This window comes from Scleropages formosus, chromosome 25, assembly GCF_900964775.1.
Source record: "Scleropages formosus chromosome 25, fSclFor1.1, whole genome shotgun sequence".
NCBI lineage: Eukaryota > Metazoa > Chordata > Actinopteri > Osteoglossiformes > Osteoglossidae > Scleropages > Scleropages formosus.
In genome coordinates, this window is record NC_041830.1 from 10,096,005 (window position 1) to 10,121,704 (window position 25,700).

General features: G+C 45.9%; 1 protein-coding gene across 3 annotated transcripts in view; it reads right to left on the reverse strand.

The window, feature by feature from the left end:
- Positions 1-20,106: 20,106 nt before the first annotated feature.
- LOC108921321 (kin of IRRE-like protein 3) overlaps positions 20,107-25,700 on the reverse strand; it is a 161,376-nt gene continuing 155,782 nt past the window's right edge. For 2 of the 3 annotated variants that reach the window (XM_018730756.2, XM_029249450.1), the window contains exon 16: positions 20,107-25,596. In XM_018730756.2, coding sequence (XP_018586272.2) covers positions 25,141-25,596 — 456 coding nt within the window. In that variant the 3' untranslated portion in view covers positions 20,107-25,140. The remainder of the gene's footprint in view (positions 25,597-25,700) is intronic. The other variant, XR_003797342.1, reaches the window with a different exon arrangement.

Sequence of the window (25,700 nt, forward strand, 5' to 3'; positions counted from 1 at the left end):
TTCATAGATACTTTTCTCCAAAGTGGCGGTGTGCCGGGTTTGGCCAGTGCCTGCTGTGCGGTGGGTTTGAGGTTCGAGCCCTGTTTGGGGTGCCTTGCGGGAGACTGGCATCCTGTCGAAGGTGTGCTCCCTACCTAGCCTTGCGCCCTGTTTTGCCAGGTAGGCTCTGGCTTGCCATGACCCCGCTTGGGTCAAGCAGTTGTTGATGTTGTTTGGTTTTCTCCAAAGTGACTTTCAATGAACTTTTTGTATATATAACTGCATTTCTATATTTTTCGATATTTCTCAAAAGCGCATGGGTCTACCTGTCCCATAAGCCCCGAAATGCTAACCTCCGCCCCGATTGCAACACGGCTGCCCGTATCGACTCCACCGGGTTACACTACAGTTCACCACAGGGGCCCGATTAGGATTCAGCCCCAAACAAGTAAGACCGTTGCACGAACAACTCAGAAACAGGGAGAGTCCCTGCAGCACGCGCCACCGTGGGCTTTGGACCGAGGGACCATTTGACTACTTCGCGAAAGGACGACGTCTCCTATCCTCACCTTGAATTACTGCCGTTTTATAGATCTTTACAGAAGCCGAGGTATCGCTCCCGTGCAGCCGCCGATCAACAGTGGCATATCCCGAGCAATCGTAAAAATGATGAACACCCCATCTCTGCGCTGTAAAACCCTGCACCGCGGGGAATACGGCGCCCGGGGCGGACATTATGGCTTCCCAACAATGACATCATCTGTCATAATGAATCCCGCGGACCGGCTTCCGCAGTAAATAATACATATTGCCCGCATAATTTCTCTGGCTGTATGCACATCGGCTGACGAGTGCAGGGTAATGGGGGGCGAAGTTGATTTAATAAATCCTTTTCGAGGTGCCCCGATGACACCGTTCGCGGGGGCCGAGGCCCGGCGCGCTGGTGGAAATGGAAGTGGTGGGGGGATGGGGGGGTGTTCCGTGTCCCGCGTCCCCAACGTCCCGATGAGACAGGTCTATAAAGGGAGCGAAGCAGAACGTGAAACAGAGAAACAGAGCGGGAGAGAAATTAGAAGTCATGCTCATTTGCATATCAATTAGCTTCGTTCCGAGGCGCTTGTCACTCAATGATTGCGCTAATGGTTGTGTCTCGGGAGCTGGCGGCGGCTGTTTGCGGGGAATTCGGTCCTCACTCGGAGATACAAGACGCTCTCTAACCAAGCAGATGCTCAGCGCTCCGGATTAACATCCTCCCTGGCGAGGGCCCAGATTGCCGATGTCCCACATCAGCTGACTCCGGCGGTGCGGACGGAACCGGCGCTGCCCAGGGTACCAGTTCAACGTGCCGGTCCTTTTTCTTCATTCCACGTGTTTCCGATTTTATCTTTTATCGGCCAAAAAGCAACAAACAAGAAAAATCACCGTTTTCTTTATCGTACTCATTCTCCGGGTCTTTGGCCAGCGAGAAGCTCGATCTTGTTATCTGCAGCTCGCGATGGTTTATGGAGATGTCCGTAAACGGCAAAAAAAAAGTTTAAAAGATCATTATTTGGGTTATTATAACTGATTTTTTTTTTTTTTTTTTAAAAAAACTTTTATCACTGTAATTTCAACCGAAGGAATGTTATCTGATAATTGGCTGTGCACCGCCGGCAGTGTCGGCTGCCTTTGATTTTACCAGGGAAGGAAGAGCGGACACGGTGAACAAGTTGTCCTCTGCGTGCGTGAAGGGAATGTGTGAGAGTGCTGGTGCCCCACGATGTCTGTACCGCGTTTCCCAGGACGTGCTCCGCACAGCTGGATAAAGATGGAAAGGTAGCTATTATTTGTTCAGCTGCACAAAGCAACTTAGAATGAGAGGTTCGTACACCAATTCACCTATGTAGGTATATTTACTGTATCCGTTCAGGGCAAGTAGCTTGATCAAGGGTGCTAGAGCAGAAGGAAGGATTCGAACCCGGGCCCTTCGAGTGCAACGTGAAAACTTGCCCCCTTCCAGTATCTCGGAGCACAGCCAGATGGTGTAAATGAAACATAGGGGACATTAATTTCTTCTACGCAGATCACGGGAACACCTGCAATGCATTTCCGATGCGGAGGAATGTTCCAGAAGAATTACGCTAAATTAAAATGCAGGTACAAGGATTCAGGTCACGGGACTGGAATCTGCGGGAACTTTTGATTGACTGCGGAGGACAGAGTTTCTGTTTACATCGCATATCGACGTGCATTCAGATGTAACTTTTTTATTCGTCTCTTTTCATTGCGTTCCTAACACACGGGCTCAGACGACCCAACCCTCCCATCCTAAACAGGAAGCTGCTGCGCCGAGGATGTAAATTAACAGGATCCCATCGAATGCAGCCGGATGGATCGACCGAGTGCGTTCGACTTTAATGACACGACACTGGGAGCTGCACAATTGTCACACGTCTTTTTAACACATTTGACCACTACTGACTTTCCAAAAAATGTATTTGCTGTCCTCCAGAGCTCTGCAATCCCCTCTCTGGATATTTATGGATGCTTTTTATAAATGTGAGATTTACGTATAAATGTACATTTATTGTTGTGAAAGACACTTTTCTCCAAAGCTAATTAACAAGGAAGCAGGAGAAAATCAACAACAGGTGAAGAGCCTTAGATACGGACCCAGGATTGTTGATGCGCAGCTTGTTTGACCGTGTTGCTGGTTCACATCCCTCAAGCAGCTGCCCATAGAAGTCACATTCAAAGAGTAATTATGTAGATAGTCATAGCTGGTGATATTGGACTTATTTATGTAGCTGTCAGGAGAAATGGCTCAGAAAGACATGGGTTTGGGATGTTTCTTGAATTCTGAAGGGATTCAGCAGCTCTGAGGGACAGAGGGAATTCATTCCACCACCTACAGGAAGCCAATGGAGAGAAAGGAGGAGGAGAGACACATGGGAATTCTTGATAAGATGAGCAAAAAGCACACCTTGCCTATTTTATTTTCATACTTTGGAATACAGATTTTTACAAGTTTTATTTGTATTTTAACGTTATCAAGGGTAAGTAATTGAGATGCAGCTCTGCATATACTGTAACTGTGTGAACACTACAGGGACAGTTTGGTTTGCTGCCCACTCAACCACCCAAAACACCACCAGCAAAGTAATAAATGTGGAGAGAACGGATTAATTAATTGAAAACCAAGCTATTTATCTCTGAAATCCCCAGGGTGCCGCAGCGGACTTCCCACCTGGCCCCGAAAACGGCCGCAAACCCATGTCACACTTTGGCGGGCATCTGATGGGATTTGCACGCCACATTTTCCGTGTCGCTCCACGCTCGAGGAGAGAAACTGCGCCTGGCGCGGCGTGCGAAACGGACACACTTTGGCCGCTCGAGCCCCATTCCCGTTGCAGGAAGGCGGAATTAAACCTGCAAAAATACCAACAGTTTCCATCACTGAAAATAATTATGGGAGGAAAATGCGCCGTGTGACGTGAGACTGAAGCCGGCGCTCATGACACCCTCCTCCCGGGGCATCTATATAAATACCCAGCGGAACGGGTGGTACGGCGACGCGTGCCACATGTGATCCTGGGACAGATAAGTGCGCGCTTCCATCTCACGTCGCCTGATCACGACCTTTACTTGACTTTTGGTCCCTTCGGTCCCGGGGCCGGCGGCTCCTTCCCTTTGTGTTCGCTCCCTCCCGGCTTGTATATGGCCCCGTCTCTGAGCAAACGCAGAATTGCCCGCCATCGATTTTCCACTTTCTTCAGGAGCCGGGCCGATGCTTTCCTGTCCCATTTATTGAGCGGCGGGGAAAAAAAAAAAAGGAAAAAACGCTCCCGTTTCTGTGGGGCTAAATGTTACCGGGCAGAACCAGCAAAGCGCGGCTCCCTTTTTCCAGAGTTAAAGCCGTGCGTTTTACTTGCTGGAAGGATGATAGTCCCATGTCTTCCTTGGCCAAATGTTACATTTATTTATTTATTTATCCACACTTTCCTCCCGAGCAACCGACGCCGTTGAGCCGAGCTGCCCGTTTCTTCAGCAGGCTCATTTTACCGCACCATTTCGGGGTAGATGCTCTGCTCAAGCATGGCGGTGCGGCGGGTTTAGCCAGTGCCTGCTGTGTAGCGGGTCGGGGGGTCTTGGGGTCGAGCCCTGCTTGGAATACCTTGCGACGGACTGAAATCCCATCCTGGGTGTGTCCGCTCCCCTCTCCGGCCTCGTGCCCCGTGTTACTGGGTAAGGCTCTGGCTCACCGCGACCCTGCTTGGGACAAGTGGTTGTTGACCATGGAAGGATGCTCTGCTCAAAGGTACAATGGCAGAAGGTGGGATTCAAACCCTTGTCTTTCAAGTTCAAGGCAGCAGCTCTAACCACTGCCCTACCAGGTATGCTGTATAAATACGGATCGAATCTCATGCCAGGTTTGGATTTCAGTTCCTGTGAAAATTAGAAAAAGACAATAAAGCCCCTTTTTTTTTCTTTGTACCGTAGTCACTTTATATAATCCGGCGTGTCCGAATGCGCGCCCCCGTCACACACGGGTGGGCAGCGCGGGAAGAACGGGCCTTTGTTGTGCGCTGAATTGAAGTGCCAGGCGAAAGGACTCTCGAGGACACCCCTCCCCCGCCCCCTTTACCCCCTGAGAAAAACTGCGCAAATTAAACACACCTCTTCTGTGTCACATCGACAAAGGCCGGGGGCGGCTCAGCAGCGCGACAGGGGGATACGTGCGAAAAAAAAAAAAAAAAAAATACACACGTTTTAAAGTGTTCGCAAACAGATACGATCCGGGAAATAAATATTCAAGAAATATTGAGAAGGTGTTGAGACGTTTTACGCAGCCAGAGGGGAAGATTAGGCCTACTGGAGGGTGGGTGGCGGGGGGGGCACAAAGGGAGCCAAGCAGCATGCAAAGGGGCTTCTCATTTATTCCCAACTACCCCGGGTATAAACAGGAAGAGCAGATTCCACATTAACAGGTACCCATCACACTGATTGCATTGATTCCAACCCTAAAGCCTTATTAACTTATTCCATGCGCCCGTTCCCTCCATTTCTATTTTTTGAAACGCGCTTCATCGTATCCAACGGCAGCATCCTTTTCACCGTCACATACACAGGCCACTAGGGGGCAGTAGGAATTAAGTGCTAGCGACGCTCCCGAAAGCGCAGGGTCGCAAAGAGCGGCCGTATCAGGGTTCGAGCTCGGCGGGGCGGTCGCCCAGGGGCACCGAAGAGGGACGCGACCCAACGCTCTGGGTGCGCTGTCGGCGTCCGCAGCACCAGTTCAGCGGAACAGGTGCTGCGCCGTGTGGTTATGATTCAGTGAAGACCCCTACCCCCACAAACACACACACACACATTACTCACACAGGCAGCCGCAGAAGTGCTTCAAGAGTCTGTTCACTGCAGCGAATGGATAAATCGAATTACAGGGAAGAACGGCAGGGAACGCGACCCTTTTTCTCTTGGCAGTATTGTGATAACACAGACTTTATTGCAGCAGGCAAAACATCTGCATGATTTTTTTTCATATATTAGTTGTTTACCTGGCGACAGCTTTCGTTCACGGCTACCGGTCGAAGGAAAACATTTACATTGATGTTTACGTATGAATATCTCCCGAAGCATTACTGACTCTGAGTGCCTCCCTCAAGGGTACAACTGCATGCCCTTCCAAATTCTCTGTTCAAAGGGACGGTTCCTTAAACACTGCGCCCCCTCCTGGTGGGCTGCGCTCAGTGGTGGTCTCCTTCCCGTGACGTGGAGGTTTGCTTTCATGTCGCAGATCAAGGCAAGAGTTCTGCCTTCTTTCAAAAAAGGCTTTTCCTTCAAGTGCCTTCAAGTAACCGTAACCCTCATTAAAAATAATTCGGCGGAAGCGGGAAAGCGCAACAGATGAACCTGCGCGGTAAAACCCGTGTTCGTTCAGCGTCTCATCGCACCGCTTCTGCGGGATTTTTTAAAAGACAATATTCTAAAACTGAAAAATTAATGGAACATCCAGTTCCTTTCAATCCACCTTGTTGAATGATGACGATGATCAAGGCTGTGACCCCGACTGATCATTACGATGATGATGATGATGATGATGATGATGATGCACCCCATCTGTATACTACCATTTCTTTGAACTGAATCTTGAATAAATCAGCATTTCCCTAACTGTTCACTGGATGCGTTGGGTATCATTGTAAAAGTTAATGTGTGATTTTAGTGCTGGCTGTAGTTTGACTGGAAACAAAAAGATTAAATTAAATAAATGAAATAAAAAAAAAAATAAAACAGTGCTCCTGGTTTCATGTAGGCTAATTTAAATGTATAGTGAGTACGGCAGCTACTCCACCGCTCAGCTTTTGTTAAATTAAATAATTTAGCTCAACCAACCATTTAAGTTCAATACCAATTTATTCTCTTTTAAGTTTTGAAAAATTATTAAACAAAGATTTTTTTTTTTTTTCCCCCCACAAACATTTTGCTCAAGTCGTCTCTGGCGGTATTTTTCTTTCCACGTATTTTCTTTAAAGGAGCCGGATCATTAGAAGACGGTTTTCCGCCGTTAATTATTATCCCGAACCCATGATCTCAGTTCAGCTGGTTCAAATGAAGATATTTAGTTAACTAAGTTAGTTAACCAGGGCTAATGAATTACAGCATCAGCCGGAACGAAAAGCAGCATACGACATGTGGAAAACGTCATATTTGGTTACATATGCCAGTTTCATGCATCACTTCTTCAAAAAATCTGTCCCCGCTGTAGGTCGACATTTTGGGAGGAACCAGATGCCGTTTTCGCCCCCTCCCTTCGTTCGGCTGCGGGGATCGGAACCCATCGGGCCGGGAGGAGGAGCGCCGGGCTTTCTGAACCTCGGTGATCACTGAGGATATGAACAAGAAGTTTGGAGCACGAGGACCGGGTCCTCGAGGTCCTTCAGGTGCGGAACCATCGCAACCCGCTGCGTGCTCTTCCCGCCGTCCTCCTGAGGGAGAGCTGAGAAGCAGAAGATGCCGGCGCAACTGTATGCTCGAGGAGGAATAAAGAAAAATAACAAACAGGCAGAAAGAGGATGATGAAAAGGTTACGGTGCTTCGTCATGCGTGACTCACACTCTGCTGACTCGCCCGTGGGTTCCTCTCTGCGTTCCTGCAGCCCATGTGTCAATAATTCGATAAGACCCCCTCCAGGACAGAGTTAAGCCCTTATTACACCCTCCGTTGGCTAAACTAGAGGCCTTGGAGTCCACTTAGTACAGCAGTGCCCTGTGTTGCCGGACACCCTGCCCACACGCACGCCCACACATACAGACACACAAATAACACACTGGTCCTGGATACGTCCTTATCATAATTTGTTAGGAGATGTAAAGAACCCACCGTAACCTTAACCGTAAGCCTAACCACAGCCCTTATTCCTAACTCTATCTCTGCGTGTAACCCAAACCCCTAACCATATATTTAGCCCGAACCCCTAACCCCTAACCCTAACTAGAGCCCTCATTCCGAACCCTAACCCTCACACTAACAACTTATCCCTAAGATTAACCCCTAACTCCTAACCCCTAACCATATCTTTAACCCTAACCCCTAACCCTTAACCATATTCTTAACCCAAACCCTAATCACACACACATTTTCGGAACCGGAGCCTACCTGGCAACACAGGGCGTAAGGCCGGAGGGGGAGGGGACGCCAGTCCGCCGCAAGGCATCCCAAGCGGGACTCGAACCCCAGACCCACCGGAGAGCAGGACCAACCCACTGCGCCACCGTGCCCCCCTCCAAACCCTAATCCCTAACCCTAACTCTAACCATAACCTCTAACACCTAACCATATATTTAACCCCAACCCTAACTCTCACTATAGCCCTTATTCCTAATTCTATCTCTAACCCCTAACCCTGACCCTAACTATAGCACTTATTCCTAACTCTAACACTTAATCCTAACCCTAACCTCTAAAACCTAACCCCTAACCGTAAATGTAACTTAAACCCTAACCTCTCACTCCTAACCCTAACCCCAACCAGTGAACATCCAGAGCAGGAAAGCCATTGTCTGGTTCTCTCCGCTCCTCCACGGTCCAACAGCAGGTTCAAGGGGTACAAATGCAGGAGCTAAAGAAAGCCCCGCTAGGCCACCCTCCGGTTCTTCTGGAATCTCCCGTCTACCTTCAGTTTGCCCCACGTGCGGTTTGATGTTTGACTCTCTTGTAGTCCGCCCACCTTTCGGCCCTCCACGCTGACTTCAGAGAAGAAACGTTAAACGGCACTTTTCTGATCTAGTCATGCGGTAAATCTACTCTCATCTTTAGCTGTCTCTTTAAAAAGAACAATAGCTGCATGCACATGAAATCATTTGGCCCTAATTAGACCAAAAAAAAAAAAAAGACGCAAAGAAAGGCGACGGAGAGGTGTGACAGGACGTCGGACGAGCGATAACGCCGCAGTGGCGCCGAGACGTCGACTCGGGGAGAGAGGTAATGAAGGAGAGAATGAGGAATAAAGAGGGAGTTAAGAGATACTTCAAAGATGAAGCGGAGCGCCACGGTAACGAGGCCATAATGCGGCCGATTTGACTGGGATGAAGGATGTGGCGACGGCAGTTAACTTCTCAGCACGGAGGAGGAAGATTCGGGAAACAGAGCCCGATAGCAGCGCGTTTGCAGAAGAGAGATTGCTTGACATTGTAGACATTTGTTTCCGTGGGAGAGTGCAGTTCCGGAAGGAGGTGGTTTGGCAGCTCAGGGTCAAGTCTGATGGGCAGAGGGGTGATGCAATCACCAGAGGCAAGGTCACATGGCACCCCTTTAGGGCGATGGGGTCTGTCACTCTTCTCGAGATCACTTTCGGGACAGCGTCTAACCAGAAAGTATCCGGAGAACGCTGCTTATTCAATTCCAAGGGGCCAGTAGCTTCAATATACTCGACCTTAGCACAGGCCCCAAACCAACAGATCTTTGGCTCTCGTCACTTTTACACTGAATTGCATTTACATTTATTTTTTCAGTAGCTGCTTTTCTCCAAAGCAGCGTAAAAGTCAGAGTTAACAAAAACGCATCAAGAATCGACAAATGAACCAGACACGCAGAAACAAATGCAGGATTATCGAAGCACAGCTTGTTTGTCTGATACCGCCATGTTGCTGGTTCGCATCCCTCAAACAGCCACCGATGGAGGTAACATTCAAATAGCAAATAAACAGATGCTCATAGCAGATGGTGTTGGACTCATTTATGTTACTGCCAGGAGATCAGGAGAGAGGTGGATCTGAAAGACTTGGGTTCAAAACCCTTCTTGAACGCTGCGAGGGATTCAGCAGCTCTGAGGGACACAGGGAGTTTGTCCGTAAGCTTTCGAACTATGGACCTTTTAATTCGGGACCGGGAAGTGTCCAGAGGAGGAGGAGCAAAGCACATCCGGGGTGATGAGCTCCTGCAGGTATCAACATGCAGGTCTTTTGACAGTTTTGCAGGTAACAACCAGAGTGTACAGCTTGACGTGGGAAGCTGCAGGAAAACCAACGAAGACGGCGTCCAGAATGCAGCTGCACTCCATTAACACGTCCTATTGTGTTTTAAATTGCTCATTACCTGTGAGGATGCAAATGTCTTCAGCCACAATCTGGAGCTCCAGACCTTCTGCATGTCTCATACACACCCCAGCAGAGCAGGGTAACGATGGTGCACCGTGCTCGACGAAGGCAATAGCCGCCAGCTAAGAGAGCTACTCTTCCATCAACCATCTCAGTGAGATTAATGGGGGGGTTGAGACAGATGCGCTTTGAGTTGTGCGATTCGGAAAAATGTTTCTCTCGCTTTTACTGCAAACCTTTGGACAAACCCACTTATCGTCAGAAGGATGTGATAACAGCTCAGAGAAACTAAGCAGTGACTGATTACTATATTCTGCCTTTTGCCATGTTAGCAAAGATGCTGGAGACGTTTTCGAAAGAGATGTTTAAGACCAAAGTGAAGAAAAGGCCGTGTACACACTGTACGTTCGGCATTAAAACTGTGCCTTCTTTGGGCAACATCTGTAAGAAGATGTGAATCTGAAGGAGCTGTTTAAAGCTAAATGTTTGGAAAAATACATATTATATTGCAAATATATATAATTACTGTTAATGTTGCCCGGAGAGCTGGTAGTGTCGTGGTCAACGTTAGTCCCTTTGGATCTGAAGGATGCATGTTTGATCCCCAGCTCTGGCAAGGTACACACACACACACACACACACACACACACACACACATTTTCTGAACTGCTTGTCCCATACGGGGTTGGGGAGAACCAGAGCCTAACCTGACAACACAGGGCATAAGGCTGGAGGGGGAGGGGACACACCCAGGACGGGACGCCAGTCCGTTGAAAGGCACCCCAAGTGGGACTCGAACCCCAGACCCACTGGAGAGCAGGACCCGGCTGAACCCACTGCACCACTGCACCCCCCCTTCTCTGGCAAGGTACTAACCCTAAAAATTTTTTTCAGTATCACTACCCAGCTGGGGGGGCGGGGGGCACAGCGGGTTTGGCCGGGTCCTGCTCTCCGGTGGGTCTGGGGTTTGACTCCTGCTTGGGGTGCCTTCTGAAGCACTGGCGTCCCATCCTGGGTGTGTCCCCCCCCCCTCCAGCCTTGCGCCCTGTGTTGCCGGGTTAGGCTCCGGCTTGCCTCGGGACAAGCAGTTTCAGATAGTGAGTGTGTGTGTGTGTGTGTGTGTGTGTGTGTGTGTGTGTGCGCGCATGTATGGATTACCCAGGTAAATCACTGTAAGTCACTTTGGAGAAAAGTGTCAGCTAAATGTATTACTAATAACAAAATTACTTTACATTAAACCTTTAAAGGCAACTTCTCAAAGCGCTTCAGAGTGAAAAGATATAAATGTACAAAGAAGAATTAATAACCATCAGCATCATACAAATTTAGGAGACACAAACAGAAGAACAAAATAAAGAGGAAATTATTTTTTTATTCTTATATTATTTTGTGATTATTTAGTCCCTGGGTATGGCATGAGCACGTGTAAAAAATGGAGAGTGACCACATTTTTCCTCTTTAAAAGATGCAGTCACAGTTACCATGGTGATTTGCCAAAATGTCAGGTGACAGCGAGACTGTTTCAAGTGCATCTGCCAACGGGGCTTCGTCGATGTCCTGGTTCATAAAGTGCAGGCCAACCACATGGGCATTAATGTGGGGATTTTTTTAAAATACATTAATATAACCGTTTTTAACATCGGCAGCTCAAACGTGCATCTCCTGCGCAGAGTTTACGAGACGGTGGAGCTCGCGAACCACTTGATACACAACTAATTTATTTCTGAAGAGTGAAGCGTAAAGGTCATTAGCGTTTGAAAAATTTCATAATGAGCATTTAAAGGATGACCAGGGCAAGTTTAAACTGAACTAAATAATTCACTGTTTCCCTGAAGGAATTTTTATAAAATATGTGGGGGGGAAAAAAAAAAAAAAAAAATCAGGATGCAGCTAAAGAGGCCAAACAAACAAGAACATCAAATAACAAACAACAAAACAAAAACAAAACAGAGAAGCGTGCATTTTAAAAAGTATCTTAAAAGGAATAATGAAATGAAGAACTGTTTCTTCCTTTTTCGTCGAACTCAAGAGCTGGAGATGATTAATTACTCGAAGTACTGTAGCGCGAGAGCTCCATGCTGCCGTCAAAACGTCCGAGTCAAAGCGTTGCGACACCTTCCCTGTTAAAACGAGGTATTTGAGTGCGGCTGCGGATTGTCGCCATTTCTCACAGAGCAAACTCCGCTCGGGGAATTTTTGCGACGCTCCCACCGCAGAAGCATTACGCTCGCGATAAATCTATGAGATCCACCTGTGCACCTGCGGAGCGTCGGAGTCCCGCACCGCCGCTGTACTAGCCGATTCCATGCCGTTTTCCACCTCCGCAACCCTTGAAGTGAAACCTGATTGTATTTCAAAAAGAAAAAAAAAAAAAAAACACGAGATGTGCGTCTTAATAGGTTCTTTCAGCGAAACGATGCTGTCCGCACCATACTTAAATCCCCTCAAGTCACCGATGGCTAGGGTGAATCTGATGCCAATCTGACGTTCTCCAGAAATGGAGCCAAGAAGTTCGGGAGGGTTTGGTCAGGTCAAGGTGGTCTTCAGCACATAGTCAGGACTTAACCGTTGACCCTGGTAGAGCCTGGCTTTCAGAGTGTAGGTGACGACTGAACGCGGAACCTATATCCACCATGCCGGTATTGTTAATTTGCTGCTTATTTTTACTGGAGTAATTCAGAGTAAGCACCTCGCTCGAGGTACTACAACACTAGTGGGGAAGACTTGAACCAGCTACTTTCAGGTTACATGTCCAGTTGAGCTGTACCACCTACTCTCCCAAACTTCTGAAACCGAAACAAGGCATGACTTTGGGTCATATCTGGAGCTAAGACTTGCCGTTGAGATTCCAGAGCAAAACACATCACAGGCAGCAGTTGGAAATGATGACTGATCGGCAATTGTACAGACTCAGCAATGACCGATCATCACTGATGAATGATGGTGTCTCTTTTTTGCTTTGCTTTCTGCAAAGTGCAGCTAAAACAACATCAGCACCTTGCTGTTCATGGCATCTCTTTTAAAATAAGAGCAAAGATGACAGCAAAAGTGCATTTTCATCTGAAATAATATCTTTCACTGGCATGATGTTGACTTCGGACGGTCCTGACAACGAGTGCTCTTCGTGGGCCATAAGGACTTTCGATCCGTTCGGGGTTGAAAATTCACACCGAGGCCTTTTGGTGCCACATGTGACGTTGGGGTCTTGGGAATGGATACTGAGGCTTTTGGGTGCTACAGGGAACCTCGGGGAGTTGGAAACTCAGACGACACCCTTTGGGTGCCGCAAGGGGACGTTGGGATTTTGGGAATTGAGGCAAAGCCTCTGGGTGCCAGATTGGGATACTGGAGTGCTGGGAACGAACCCTGAGGTCTTTGGATGTCACAAGCGGGTGGCTTTGAGCAGGAGAGGATTCCGAAGTCGCGTTCGAGAAGTCGAGCAGTCAGCCCCCCGCTATCTGCCGCTTTTCAAGGGACGCAATGGGCCATCTGCTTTTCCGTGCGATCGGCCCCTTTAATTGTGTTTTATCGATGTCACCGAGGGTAGTACTGCTATGAATTTTGCATTTCTTCACAGTCACCCACCACGTAATGTGTATGCAAAGTACCGGTGGAAAGTCATGTTGTCCAGTTTACTTTGACTAATTTGTACACCTTACATTACTTATGCGGATTCCACGCGGCTTGGTAAATTAAAATAAATCGCTCGTTGTGTCAACCATCGCGATAAACCCTAGAGCACTAAGTGCATTCCGTGGGTAAACAATCAAGTGTCATTATTCTTTACGTGACAAAAAACTTAGATGAGGAAACACATTCACTTTAACTTCTTTTATAATAAAAACATATTTTAATGAAAAAGCTGTGGAAACTGCTTTTCGGGGGCCAGCTGTGCTGCGATTAACTGAGAATTACATCTGAATTAAAAAACATATTCACTCAACGTAAATCTAGACAGCTGAAGTTCACTCACTGTAGTAAAGTACTACTTTGCTGCAGTTTGTCTTTTTATTCATCAGCCACCATTTTCCATTACTGTCGCTGTCAGTAATTTCAAGTCTTATTTCTTCTAATAATACAAAGAGGAGATTCAGCCATTATAAATGAATGTATAGGTCTCATCCATGGCCTCAATTAACAGCCACCTCCTTGTAACTCTGAGTTAACTGACCACTGGTTTCTGACTCCTATCGCTGACTGACGGGGTCGACCGGCTCCGTTGCCGGAGTGGTAAATGACTCAGAGTTAACGATCGTACGTTATAAATTCACTCAGGCTGCCGGTGTGACGGTACCAAATCCATGCGTTCGGAGTGTGAGAGGAAACCAGAGTACCTAGAGAAAACCTGTGTGAACACGGGGAGAAAACACAAACTCCACACACGCTGAATACGGCTTGAACTCATGCTCTCCTGCACCTTCCAGGTGCCATAAGGCAGCAGGACTATCCGTCGGGTCACCATGTCTACCGCAGTTATTGGAGTGCGTTAACCTTCTGGCCCGGAGTTCCCTTACTGTTTACTAAGTCTGAGTTAAACGTCTCAGATTTTGATTCAACTGAGTCTCTGTCTTATCCAAACCGGAGTTAACTGGCTCTGTTTACCGACTCCGAGTTCACCGATGGTTACATTTGCGCTGGATACTGAACAGTTGCTCACAACTTCGCATTTAGAATTTAGCTGACACTTTTCTAAAAAGTAACTTACACTGTTAAGCTACTCATAATTACTCACCCATTTATTTAACTGGACAATTTTTCCTTCTTACCGGAGCAATTCAGGGTAAGTACCTTGCTCAAGGGTCGAGTACTTTGCTCAAGCCCCCCCTGAACCTGCGCTTTTGTTTAGCTCTTAGTCACTCTTCCCCGTTTCCCTTCTATCCTTTTCTCCCCCCATTACTTTCTCTCCTCTCGGCTGTCGGAGTCTCTTTAGCCGACAGATCAGCCAGACGACCTGCGATGATCTTTCACCAATTAGTCTGATGCAGCCATTTTAACGATCTTCTCTCCTCTCTGTTAAATTGCCCTTCTGCTGCAGATCCAGGTGCCCCCGGATTGGCCCGCGCCGCCCCGCCGTGCCCTCCCGCCTCCGGTCGTGTCAGAACGGGGGCTACGACATAATGTTTGCTGAGGCTGTACAATCGCTGATGCAATGTCTGTTCTTTGTGCAGACAGCTCGTTGGCGGGTTCCAACCAGCTGGCTCAGCTTCGCCCACGCCGCCCTCTCACCCTTCGCCGGGCAGCCTGCCAGTCTACCTTCTGATCCGAGTGTCACTTCTCTGCACCTGCATTAAAGGAGTGCATTTGCAACCGCGAGGTAACAGGTCTAAGTCCCAGGAGGATCTCTGATGCTGTACCTTTCATCGCCTCACTTGTAATGCCCCCCCCCCCCCAAGGAACTGGGAGGATGACCTCTGCCATGAGTTCTATACAACACCATGTGGGAGGATACCTGGGATGTATACTAATCCAGCCCTCACAGCTCGTGTGAAACCCGGTTCCCCATTGTGTTGTATCTGTGTCCTTTTGGGTTCAAAGGTAAAACTTGGTCACCTTCGGCAACCACCACCCCCCATCCCCATCCCCATCCCCATCCCCATCCCGTTGAACTTCCCGGCCCAGTCTTGCTGCAAAGAACATCGATGCCGCTCTATCTCAGACAATCAAAATTTAAAAACGTCAATGGAAAGTTTCATTGCGGGAGGGCCCCAATTCATTCTCACGTTCGCAGCGAAGAATAATGGCGGCTTTAATTGCCGAGCCACCAAATTCAATAGGGAATTAAGTACTTTTTTATTGATGGAATTTTAGCGGCGCTTCCCAGGAATATTGGCAATTTGGATTCAATATCCCTTTAAAAGCCTGTTATTTTCTTCCTGATGCCAGATTGATCACGGCAATATTTAAAAGGCAATTTTCATTCTTCATGTACAACAAATTCTATTTCATGCAGTTCTTCCGATGGGGAGCATAAAAACGCTTTGCATAGATTTATAAATGGAAATGATGCACTTTAGAAGCCGTTTTTTGGTTACGGCCTAATCTTCCCAGAACTACGTTTCGAAACGCCTGTTTTTGTGCGGCTCCTCGATGAATCGGAGCCCATCGCACATCGACATTATCCAAACACCGGGACGTACGCAGACAGCGAATTATCTGCATTTGCCGCTAAGAAGCTGCATCTGTCTCCTCAATGGAGCTGGCTGATTGCTGCATGCCCGGCTCTTTCTCTAAGACACCACCCTATCATTTTCCCGAATGGAAACAGCGGTACCTTTGTTGATCCCTGGTCCTCGAGCATTCAGAATACATAATAGGAAACGTAATTAAGTTTTAAATCTGCTACACTTTCTTTGGTCTTCCAGAATTGCAGTCTTCTTTTTGTTCTTAAAGAACTATATTGATTTAATTTTGTTTTCCATTTTCAGACACTGAAGAAACTCTTGTTATTACGTGGTTAAAAATGTCCCCCAAATCAATTTGCGCGTGATTTATGCCCCAGAATGTAATCAGTTTATTACGGTATTCCTCATCCTGAGAAACAATGAGGATAATCTTAATAATGAGAATTATTAGTTTCTGCAGAGGTGACAAATTACTGCTGCCAGTGTTAAGATCAATAAGCGCTCAGGACTCTCTCTGCCTTAAATTGCGGGCGAAACTGTGTGGATAATTAATAGTCGGACGCGGGAGCTGGCGCTTGATTAACTTTGTATCTTGGAGAGTCGAGGCGCTGCGCCCATGACAAATCTTAAAAGGAGGGAAATCGCTGGAGCAAAGGCCTGCAGAAGACACATCCAAAGACTCAACCGGCAGGGTCTCCGTAATGAAGAAGAAAGGTCAACTCCTACATAACACCTTTCGAGCCAAAATCTTCCTTAGGATTTCTAAATGCTAAACTGCACTGCTACCCTACCCCCGGCCCCAACCCGGGGGAGAAAACTGTTTCTCTTCATCCAGAAGAAATGAAACACACAAAAGGTGATGCGGGGATGTTCTCGGTTCTGGCTCCGTTGTGGTGGAATGAGCTCCTCCTCTCACTCAGAACTTTTGAAACTGTCTACACTCAAGAAGGGTCTGAAAACTCACCTTTTTCGGACTCGCTTCGCCCAAGATCTCTCGAGTTCATGTATAGTGTAAATATTCATGCACCGTAACTTTGTGATCATCCCCAAATAAGCCTTTAAACAGCTGCTACTCCTCTATTGTATGTAAATGTTTGTGTACCCTTTAAAAGTCTATCCTGAGTTTTATGCACCTACTAGTGCGATGAACATCGGTGCATAAAGTGGAAAGTAACAAACTAGGTTTGCTTAAGGATCACCTCTGGCACTATGTCTCTTTCTCCTAATGTAATGCACAAGTTGTCTATTTCTGAGATGTACATCGCTTTGGAGAAAAGCGTCTACTAAATGAATAAGTGTAAATAGACTTGTAACGCACTTGGATCTTTAGTTTCACTATCCCGAATGCCAAGCTCTTAATCTAAGCTGATAGCAAAACGAAAATTAAATGCCAACAATGTGGCAGACGTGAGTGTGGCCTGCATGTTTTGTTGAATTGTAAACACATGATTTTGTGGGATTTCCGTTTCATTTCTTGCATATAAAAAAAAAAAAAAAAAAAAAAAAAAAGATAAGTGAGCAAGAAGGGGGGGGGGGGGGGGGGGAAACCTTGCTCACAAGTTTCCTTGTTTTCACAAGGAAATTAAATATCTTGAAGTTCTTATTTTACTTACTAAACAATACAACTGGAATAAATTGAACCAGAACCACAATCCAAAATGAAGTACAATTTTAACCATTTATGCAGTTGGATATTATTGCAGAACAATTGAAATACCTTGCTTCAAGCTACCTGTTGGAACTGGCAACTGGGTAAGTCCCTTTACACATAAAAGTACCCGCTTCTCTGAGCTCAAAGGGAAGCGTCAAATTGTCAACTACACCACGCATAACAAAAACAAACAGTTACAATCCAACCGCAAATGTTTACCACCCACCCTGCCTAAGCGGCAGACTGTAGAACGTGTCATTTTCTTCTGAGAAATTGAGCCTGGAAGACATGCAGTCTAATATTCATAATTGAATCAAAGGCAGATGTTGCCAGACTAAGCTTTCTTGCGAAACAGCTGTCTTTAAACAAAACGACAGTGCGAGAGGAACTTCATGGCCAATTACACCGAGGCAGCAGCACACACAATTTTTCCTTTTTAAAAAAAAAAAAAAAAAAAAAAAAAAAAAAAACACCACAAAAAAGGAATTTAAGACTTTGCTGTAGCTTCTTATTGATTCACCTCACTAGGTAATGATGTTGGAGACAAATTGCATTTGTTTACTTCTTTTCGCAAAATTATACAATAGTGTCCAGTGTTACCACCCCCCAACCCCGTTATACACTGATGGAGCTCATTAGCTTAGCTTCCCAATCAAGCAGAGAGCATCATTAAGGCAATTGAATGTGGATAAAGTTGATTTTGCAGGACCCGCCCCAATTTAAAATTTGAATTAACAGCTTTATAGTTGCTAGATGAAACTAAAAAGATGGAAAGTAATTGCATATAGAAGCAATTTGGGCTCCCATTTGTCCTAATAATGCAGCCTCGTTCCAGTGGGTTTCATCCAACTGGATATTTACCAAAGAGGGTTAGTGTATATCCGTGGCTTGAGAATTCCTCTCCTTGAGATTTTATCTCACGACCAATCGGCTAAAAGTCCAATTCATCAAGTCATATTGTGCTTCAGGGTTCTCATAACTTTCCAAGGATCCAAAGAAAACCCCATTCCTCTAAATTGGCACTGTACAGCTACAGGAAAGTCAAGTCCAGCAGCTTTCTCCGCTCTTTTTATAGGACCGAAAGCTCCTAACGAGAGCTAAATGGGTTCATTCAGGACAGATGAATTGGGTCTTTTGCAGTCCGGCTGGACCAAAAGCCTCCCGAACCCGGCACTCCGGGATGGCTGTCGAATAGCCCTGCGTGAAAAGCCTTGAGCCTTGCCATTGTGAAGTCAACTGAGAGGCTCGCGTTGGGGTAAAGCCCTCCTGCTCTAGAAAGAGGAAGGCATTCCATTCAGGAAGGCCACACTCCCAAGGGAAGAGTCCAACCTATAAGCTGTCCACTGATGAGCTCTCCGCATGATTCTAGTGACTGCCCTGCCCAAACCGCTCCATCCATCCCATGACATGGTTATCAAAGCACACAATTTCCAATCTGTTCCTACACCTCCTCTGGGAGAGTTAGCAAGAAAACATGAATTGATGGTTTTCATTTAGATTTCTCTTATTCGAAATAAAACTAGAAATATTTGTGGTGCATGGAAAATAAATAAATTAAACAAGAGTTAACTTTTCATCAGCGAGACACAGTTGGCATCCAGATGGTTTCTCTGTGAGGAATATCGAGTGTTGTTTTGGAGAATGAGGTACCTTCATTTCTCTACACAGTTAATTACTTCACACGTCTGTCCAGCGTCTGCCAAATGAAACAACCTGAAAAGCAGAGTGCTTTGAGTATTCAGTAGATGCAACTTTCACATTTTCACACCTGGTACTCACCCTGTTAACGTTTATCTGACATTTTTCTCCAAAGTAACTTACAATTATTTACACAGCTGGATAATTTTACTAGAGCAATTTAGGGTAAGTACATTGTTCAAGGGTACTACAGGTCAAGGGGAGATTCAAGGCAGCAGCTCTAACCACTATACCCCCAGCTGTCCCTCTTTTTAAGAATTGGTAAGGTGCTAACCAAAAAACTGCTGAGTACTGAAAATGTATTATTAATGATTGGCTACACATGTTGAAATGAACAATTAATTCAATGAAGGGAACAAAGGATGATCTGTCTGGGTGCTTCCTCCCTCAGCATTGCATAATTAAACTGCTGTTGGAATCGGAACAACGATTTCATGTTATGTTTCCATTTGGAATCCAGAATTACTGTTAATATTGCCTGATTCTTTTCTTTAACATGAGTCACAATGTTAGACTTGTCTATTAACTACAGTATGTAACATGATGTACCTGTTTAACACTCACTCTGTCAATTAACAATAAGCATAGACGTGAAGTGGGATTCAAACCTGTATCCTTCCAACTTGGAAGACATTGGCTCTAACCCGCATGCTAACAGCTGAGCACGGAAATAGATATCTACGAAGCAGACTGGAAAGACAATATATGCTGATTTTTTCCATTACACATTCCTCTGCCTCAAATGCTACAATTAGTCTTTAATTATCTGCACTACACTTTTAGCGTTTCCCTAAAGCGGAGGAATACAGCTTTTCTGTTTGAGTACAGGGTAAAGTGTGCTTTCTGACATTTTTTAAGAAAGTGCACGCGGAGCCCTCCAGCGCTGATTCGAGCAGCTCCGCTCCGACAATAGCCCCGTGTTTGAAAATGTGAGCTGTTGCAAGTTGCAGAGACAAAAAAGGGAGACCTTTGCTTTTTTTCTTTTCTTTTTCTTTTCCAAATACACAGAGCAAAAGCAATATAGATTCACAGTCCAACACAGGTAAAACACAACTTTCTAATCCTTCTCATGGGGAAACGTGTCTCTTGTACAGTTCGAAAAAGGGGTTCTCTTCTACGGTGCTCTCGTGTACAGAAACGGGTGGTTCACCCAACACCTTCCACGACAAAACGGTGTAAATGCAGAGTTCTTAAATGTCTCAAAGTGTCCATGGATGTTTCTCTTCCCTGTGACCGGTGGCTGGACAACGACCAGGCAGAAGGAGTGTATGCGAAGAGGAATGTTGGCCCTACGTGCCATCTGCTCTCCTGTGAAGTGAACAAGATCTGAATCTCAGGGTCCGGCAGCTGTATCAGAGGCAGAGAGGGGCGGCGCCGGGTGCGGGTTGCAATGGGACACACTGCACGGCTGGGTCACTGCAAGCCGTGCCTGCCTCACAAGGTCAGTCTTCTCCATTGTCCAGGTTGAAGGTTCCAGGCGAAGAAATGCACGAAGACATGGCAGGAAACGTTCTCAGGTTTGACCGTAAAAAGAAACTCTACCAAAGCAACAGAGTTCGTAAAACAGGTGGTTCCAAGACCCCGCCTTTCCAGACACAGTGGCAGATTTGGTTACTGCTGACTCCTCCAGCATTTTACTGCATATTAGTTTAAGGTTATCAGTACACTCAGATTAAGGTAATATTTATTACATTATGTGTATTTTATTTCAATATATTGCTGCATATTATTCATACATACACAGGCTCTTCAAACTTTCAAAGCTTCTCTAACTTTTGTTTGTAACTCCAAAATACAGATGTACCTTGTTTATTTATTGGTTCTGCTTTGTGGAAATCCTGTTCAGCTGTAATAAATGAAAATATATTGTGAGAATTTCTAATGTTTTTGTTACATGACATAAATGTATGCTATTCAATGCTGATTACTGACCGCCCGCTCCCAAAAACATATGCAATGCTCCTCAACTTTTCATTGATCACCAACACCTGGGAACAGCAGACGTGCTGTAAACACTGTGGAAATTAAGTGAATGATGGTGGTCCAACACTCTTACTCTAAGTGCTCTTTACTGCTTTACTGCCATCTGTGGAATTTGAGAGTAAATATGGGGCATGTTTGCTACAGTTAGGAATTTTAAAAAACTGATCATGTTTTGAATTTTTTTTTTTGCAAATGTTTGCATCTTCAGAAATTCTTAACTGTAAGATGAGGAGAGAGTGTATTCATATGTAAGCTGAAGTAAGGTTATGATGTGCATGGCTGAAGGAACCTTGGCTGAAGTAGTTTCTGTTAGCACTGAGTAGTGAACTTCTCAAGAGTCTAAGGACACAAAACTGATCTGCAGGGTTCATGAGAAGCATTTACATTTCCAGAAACCATTAGCCAGGGAGCTCTTGTTATTTCAGCTACCAAATCCACAGTTAATATTGTCTAAGAATTAGCTATTCAAACCCAAGCGAGGAAGCAATTGTTTCACAAAGGGAGATTTTCTGGGCTCAGGGAAACCACTGGGTGAGGAGCTTGTTAAACAACACAGCTTGTACCATCCAGGAAGCAGTGCCAGAAATGAGAGGGACTGGGCAATAGAGTTTTCAAAAGGGAACAAATGAGCTAATTCAAAGCATTCTGGAAAATAAAAAAACTGTAAAGAATACCATAAGAATGAATAATCTGTACAATGCTGGCACGAGAATCCTAATGTTCCAAATATAGATAAAATCAGCAGAAATTATTTTGGAATTCATTTACAGCTGATGAAACAGCACAGGTGAATTGGACATTTACAGTTTTGCTGCCAGCTCATTAAACCAAACGCTGTCCAACACTGGCAATGGCGTATACACCCCTCCCTCCAGTCGTAACAGGGCCATGATGGACATTCTGGGGATGAAATGATGTGCAAAATTTGAGCAGTGGAGCCAAGATGGAGCTCCTCATCCCTTGGTGCATGCTAAAGGCTCATGTGTTGATCACCATCCGACGGGCATGCAAAAGAAAAAAAAAAAAAGGATTGGCAACAATGTCCAAATGCTGCTGTTGTCCAAGAAGAAAAATTGCTGTTTTTAATCGCAGAGACTGCAAACAGTTATGACTTGCAGAAAAGCACTTTCAGTAAACATGGAGAAGGAATGGCCTTGGTGTTTATTGTTATGTGTGCAACTTTATGTCATGCTTCAGAAAAAGGAAATGGGAAGGAGGCGGACATGCATATGAAAAATTAATCAGAAGCACTACATGCAGGGAGAAAGGTTCTGTGGTGAAGAAAGCGCAATGCTGAAGTTTACATCCGATAAACAAATACCACAAGAAACATTTGACAGCCTGCTATAACTCAGGGAACCCTGCACACAACATAAAAATAATAATTGCATCTAGTACCACCTGCTGAGCAAACTGTGTTCCCCCCCTTTGGTAAAATACAGACTCAAACAAAAGGCCACTGTAATGGATTCGAAATGTGACTCCTGCCCACAGTCTTAGCTGACTTTCTTTTCAGCCCTATTTTTGGTTCAAGGTATGAATTACATTTTGATTTTTGCGATGACAAATGTCAGAGCCCAACATTTTTCAACTCGCTCAGCATTCGTTTGTCAACTGAAGTATGAACCCAATTTCAGTGCGACAAATGATGGGTATTTTTCATTTCTGACAAACGAGTTGGCTGATAAACTATAAACCAGCCAAAATGGGGTAAATTACAATATTATCTGTTTTATAGCAGACGTCAGTAAAAAACTTAAAAGATGCACTAAAAGTTCTCAACACTATCCTCATATCATAATGTGTCACCTTACTTCAGATTTTTAAAAAAAAGCAATTTTTCCTTTTCATGAATTACATGGCTTTTGGTAGGTTAATGTATAAGGGAATGAGATGGTTTATCGTTTTTTTTTTTTTTGACGACTTGTTTATTGCTGCACCAATGACCTTCTGCTTCACCTGTAAACTGAACATGTTCTGTGAAGAAATCCCCAGAACTCTGAGACCCGAAGAGCTGATGGGATGTGACAAAGACTGCTTCGCGCGATCGAGTAACTAAAGCAACGTGTAATGCACAAGGCCTCAGCCTAAGTGATTCTGATAAACTAATTTAAGAGCTTGTTTCCATCCGAGGGCTTACGAGAACAAGGAGAAATGGGTGAAATTTGCCCAACCAGAGAACTGACGGACGCAGTTAGGAAAACCACCTGGGAGGAACTAAAAGCAGAGCTCAGGCTGAGTGTCTGAACTGGAGTAAATTACTGTTCTATTACCACAACAGGCTGACAGTGCTGTGATGAGAAAAGAGGTAAAGATCCTGCAACTATGACCCTGGGGCTCTGGCCTTCCTGTCACTGCTGCCAGTGAGGTGTTGGATTATGGGACAGCTGCTGAGGGCATGGCACGCTAGTCCGTATCCCCGGGTCTTGCCCGACAGTCGCAAGGTTCCTGACATCTGTTCTCCAACACGCCATCTGTGTATTTCAGAGCACCAGGTGGGCGTGGCTTCTGGGATCCGATGGCTCTAACTGCACAAAAAAAATCACAAGGATGGATAGTTTCTGTGCTGCACACTGTGGCTGATCGTAAAGGCGAGGTCCAGGAGAACACACGCAGTTCTGTACACACACATACACTTACACACACAATCCTCTCTGAACCAGAAATTGGTAACGGCAAAACCTCACAGTCTATATTTGTCACGTGCGTTGCATTTCCTGGCCTGGCATTTTAGCTTCCTGCACTTACAACAGTGGATGCACTCTTGTGGCAATCTTACAAGCATGTAGAAGTACAGAAGAAAACCTAGTATTACTATTATTTTCTTTTTTCATCTGTCCCTCCATTCAGTAGTCAGGTCACAGTAGGCAGAGTGCTGGATATACACAGTTCCAGTGTAAACAACATGGGTTCGACAGTGCATTTAAAAGCCATTTGACTCTAGGCCCCAATGGTCGCGTACAAAAAGTCTCACAGATGTCCTGTTGACATGGACCACAATCCGATCATCTGCAAGCGGCTGAGCGAAACCGTACATTTTGTGCAAAAGATATGGATGGCGAACCGGCGATCTGGCTTGCAGAACTAAACATGATGGTGTCTATGAGCACAGATGAAAATCGCTCTGAAGAACTGGCCTGTCATAATTCGAAAAGGACCCCATTCTGAGGTCCATGTACGATGACATCTCTTATGACCTGTGAATCTCTGATGGTTCTACACAGCTAGAATAATGCAACGTCCTAAAAATAAAACTGAGGACAAAAAAATAGACAAAGTAAAAGGGATACTAAGAAAACACACGGTAACCCCCCTTACAAAATGTTTTCTTAACGTGCCAATTTCTCGGGTTTATAGGAACATAATGAACCAGCTGAAATCTAAATCTCAAGACGTGTGAGTGAAGCAACCCTAAAACCCGAGAAGTTAAACCCTTTATTTATTACATAACCTTAGGGCAAAGTTTGTAGGCTGAGCTCGCACAGTTTGACTCGCCGACCTGGACTTCTCTACAAAAAACCACAAGTCCCTTTTCAGTTAAATTGAGATGCCTTGAGCAATTTGTGGATTCATTTGTGCTTGGGTTCGAGAGTGAGGCAGAGTATCAGCTCATGAAGCTCACGTTTCATCTGCTATCCTGCAACTTCTCCTTTCTTGTCTTTGAAGCGGGATGGCCTAGAGGTTGCAGTGCGCAGCGAGCATGGCTGAGCAATGTGAACTTGCCGGAGGCTCGCGGTTTGTGAATGCTGTCTCGACTGTCACACTGTGGCACGTGGAGAGGCCAGGCATCTTCACTCCAGAGTAACAACTGTTTTTTTCTTGTTAGATTTGTAACTACGTGTGGCAAATATTCAGTCAAGAAGTGTACATTTAAGCTTGAGCTACTTTGGCAAAAAAAAGCACGATTCTTATGATCGAAACACACTGAGCTGCGTCGCAATTTTCCAGAGGACAAAGAGAGCCAAACTGGATACGGACAATTTTAACCTCCTTGACTGGACAGAGAAGAATTCAGATGAAGCAACTCCACCCAGTCCCCGTCCAAGGAAACCAACACGTATGAAAGACAAGTCCTGTTGGCTGCTTGCCGTGGGTTTGTCGAAGGGCTCCATGCCCTCAGGCGGCCCTGCTACACATGGGTCTGCATGCGCTTCTGCAGGGGCCGCGTCAGGTCGGAGTTCTGCGACGAGGACTGTGAGTAATGCGAGGACGAGGATGCCGATGCCTTGCTGGCCTTATCGAACTGCGCGTAGCCATCCGGTTTGCCGCAGCTGCTCACGCTGCTGTCACACTGCGCGTCCAGGAACGAGCTCGAGTCGCTGAGTGAGCCGCGCTGGTACTCGCGCTCGCACAGCTCAATGGAGCTGCTGCCCATGCCCAGGACGAAGCGTTGGCTGTAGTCGTAAAGGCGGTTGGGCCCGGCACCCAGCGTAGAGTAGATGTTGGTGAAGGACATGCCTGTGGGCACCCTGTGTTTGCCCAGTGTGGCCGTGCCGGGGTTGCGTACTTCGGTGGCGTGGCTGCTAGTGGGGGTCGAGTGGTGCTCTTTGAATGTATTGACGCTGTAGTAGCCATTGGTTGGGTCCTGGGAGCAAGAAAAGGAAGCAAAAGCATTAGTGTGAAAAACACACTGATAAACAAAACACACGATAACGTTGCTATGATCTGGCTTTAAGTGAAGGTCTCAGT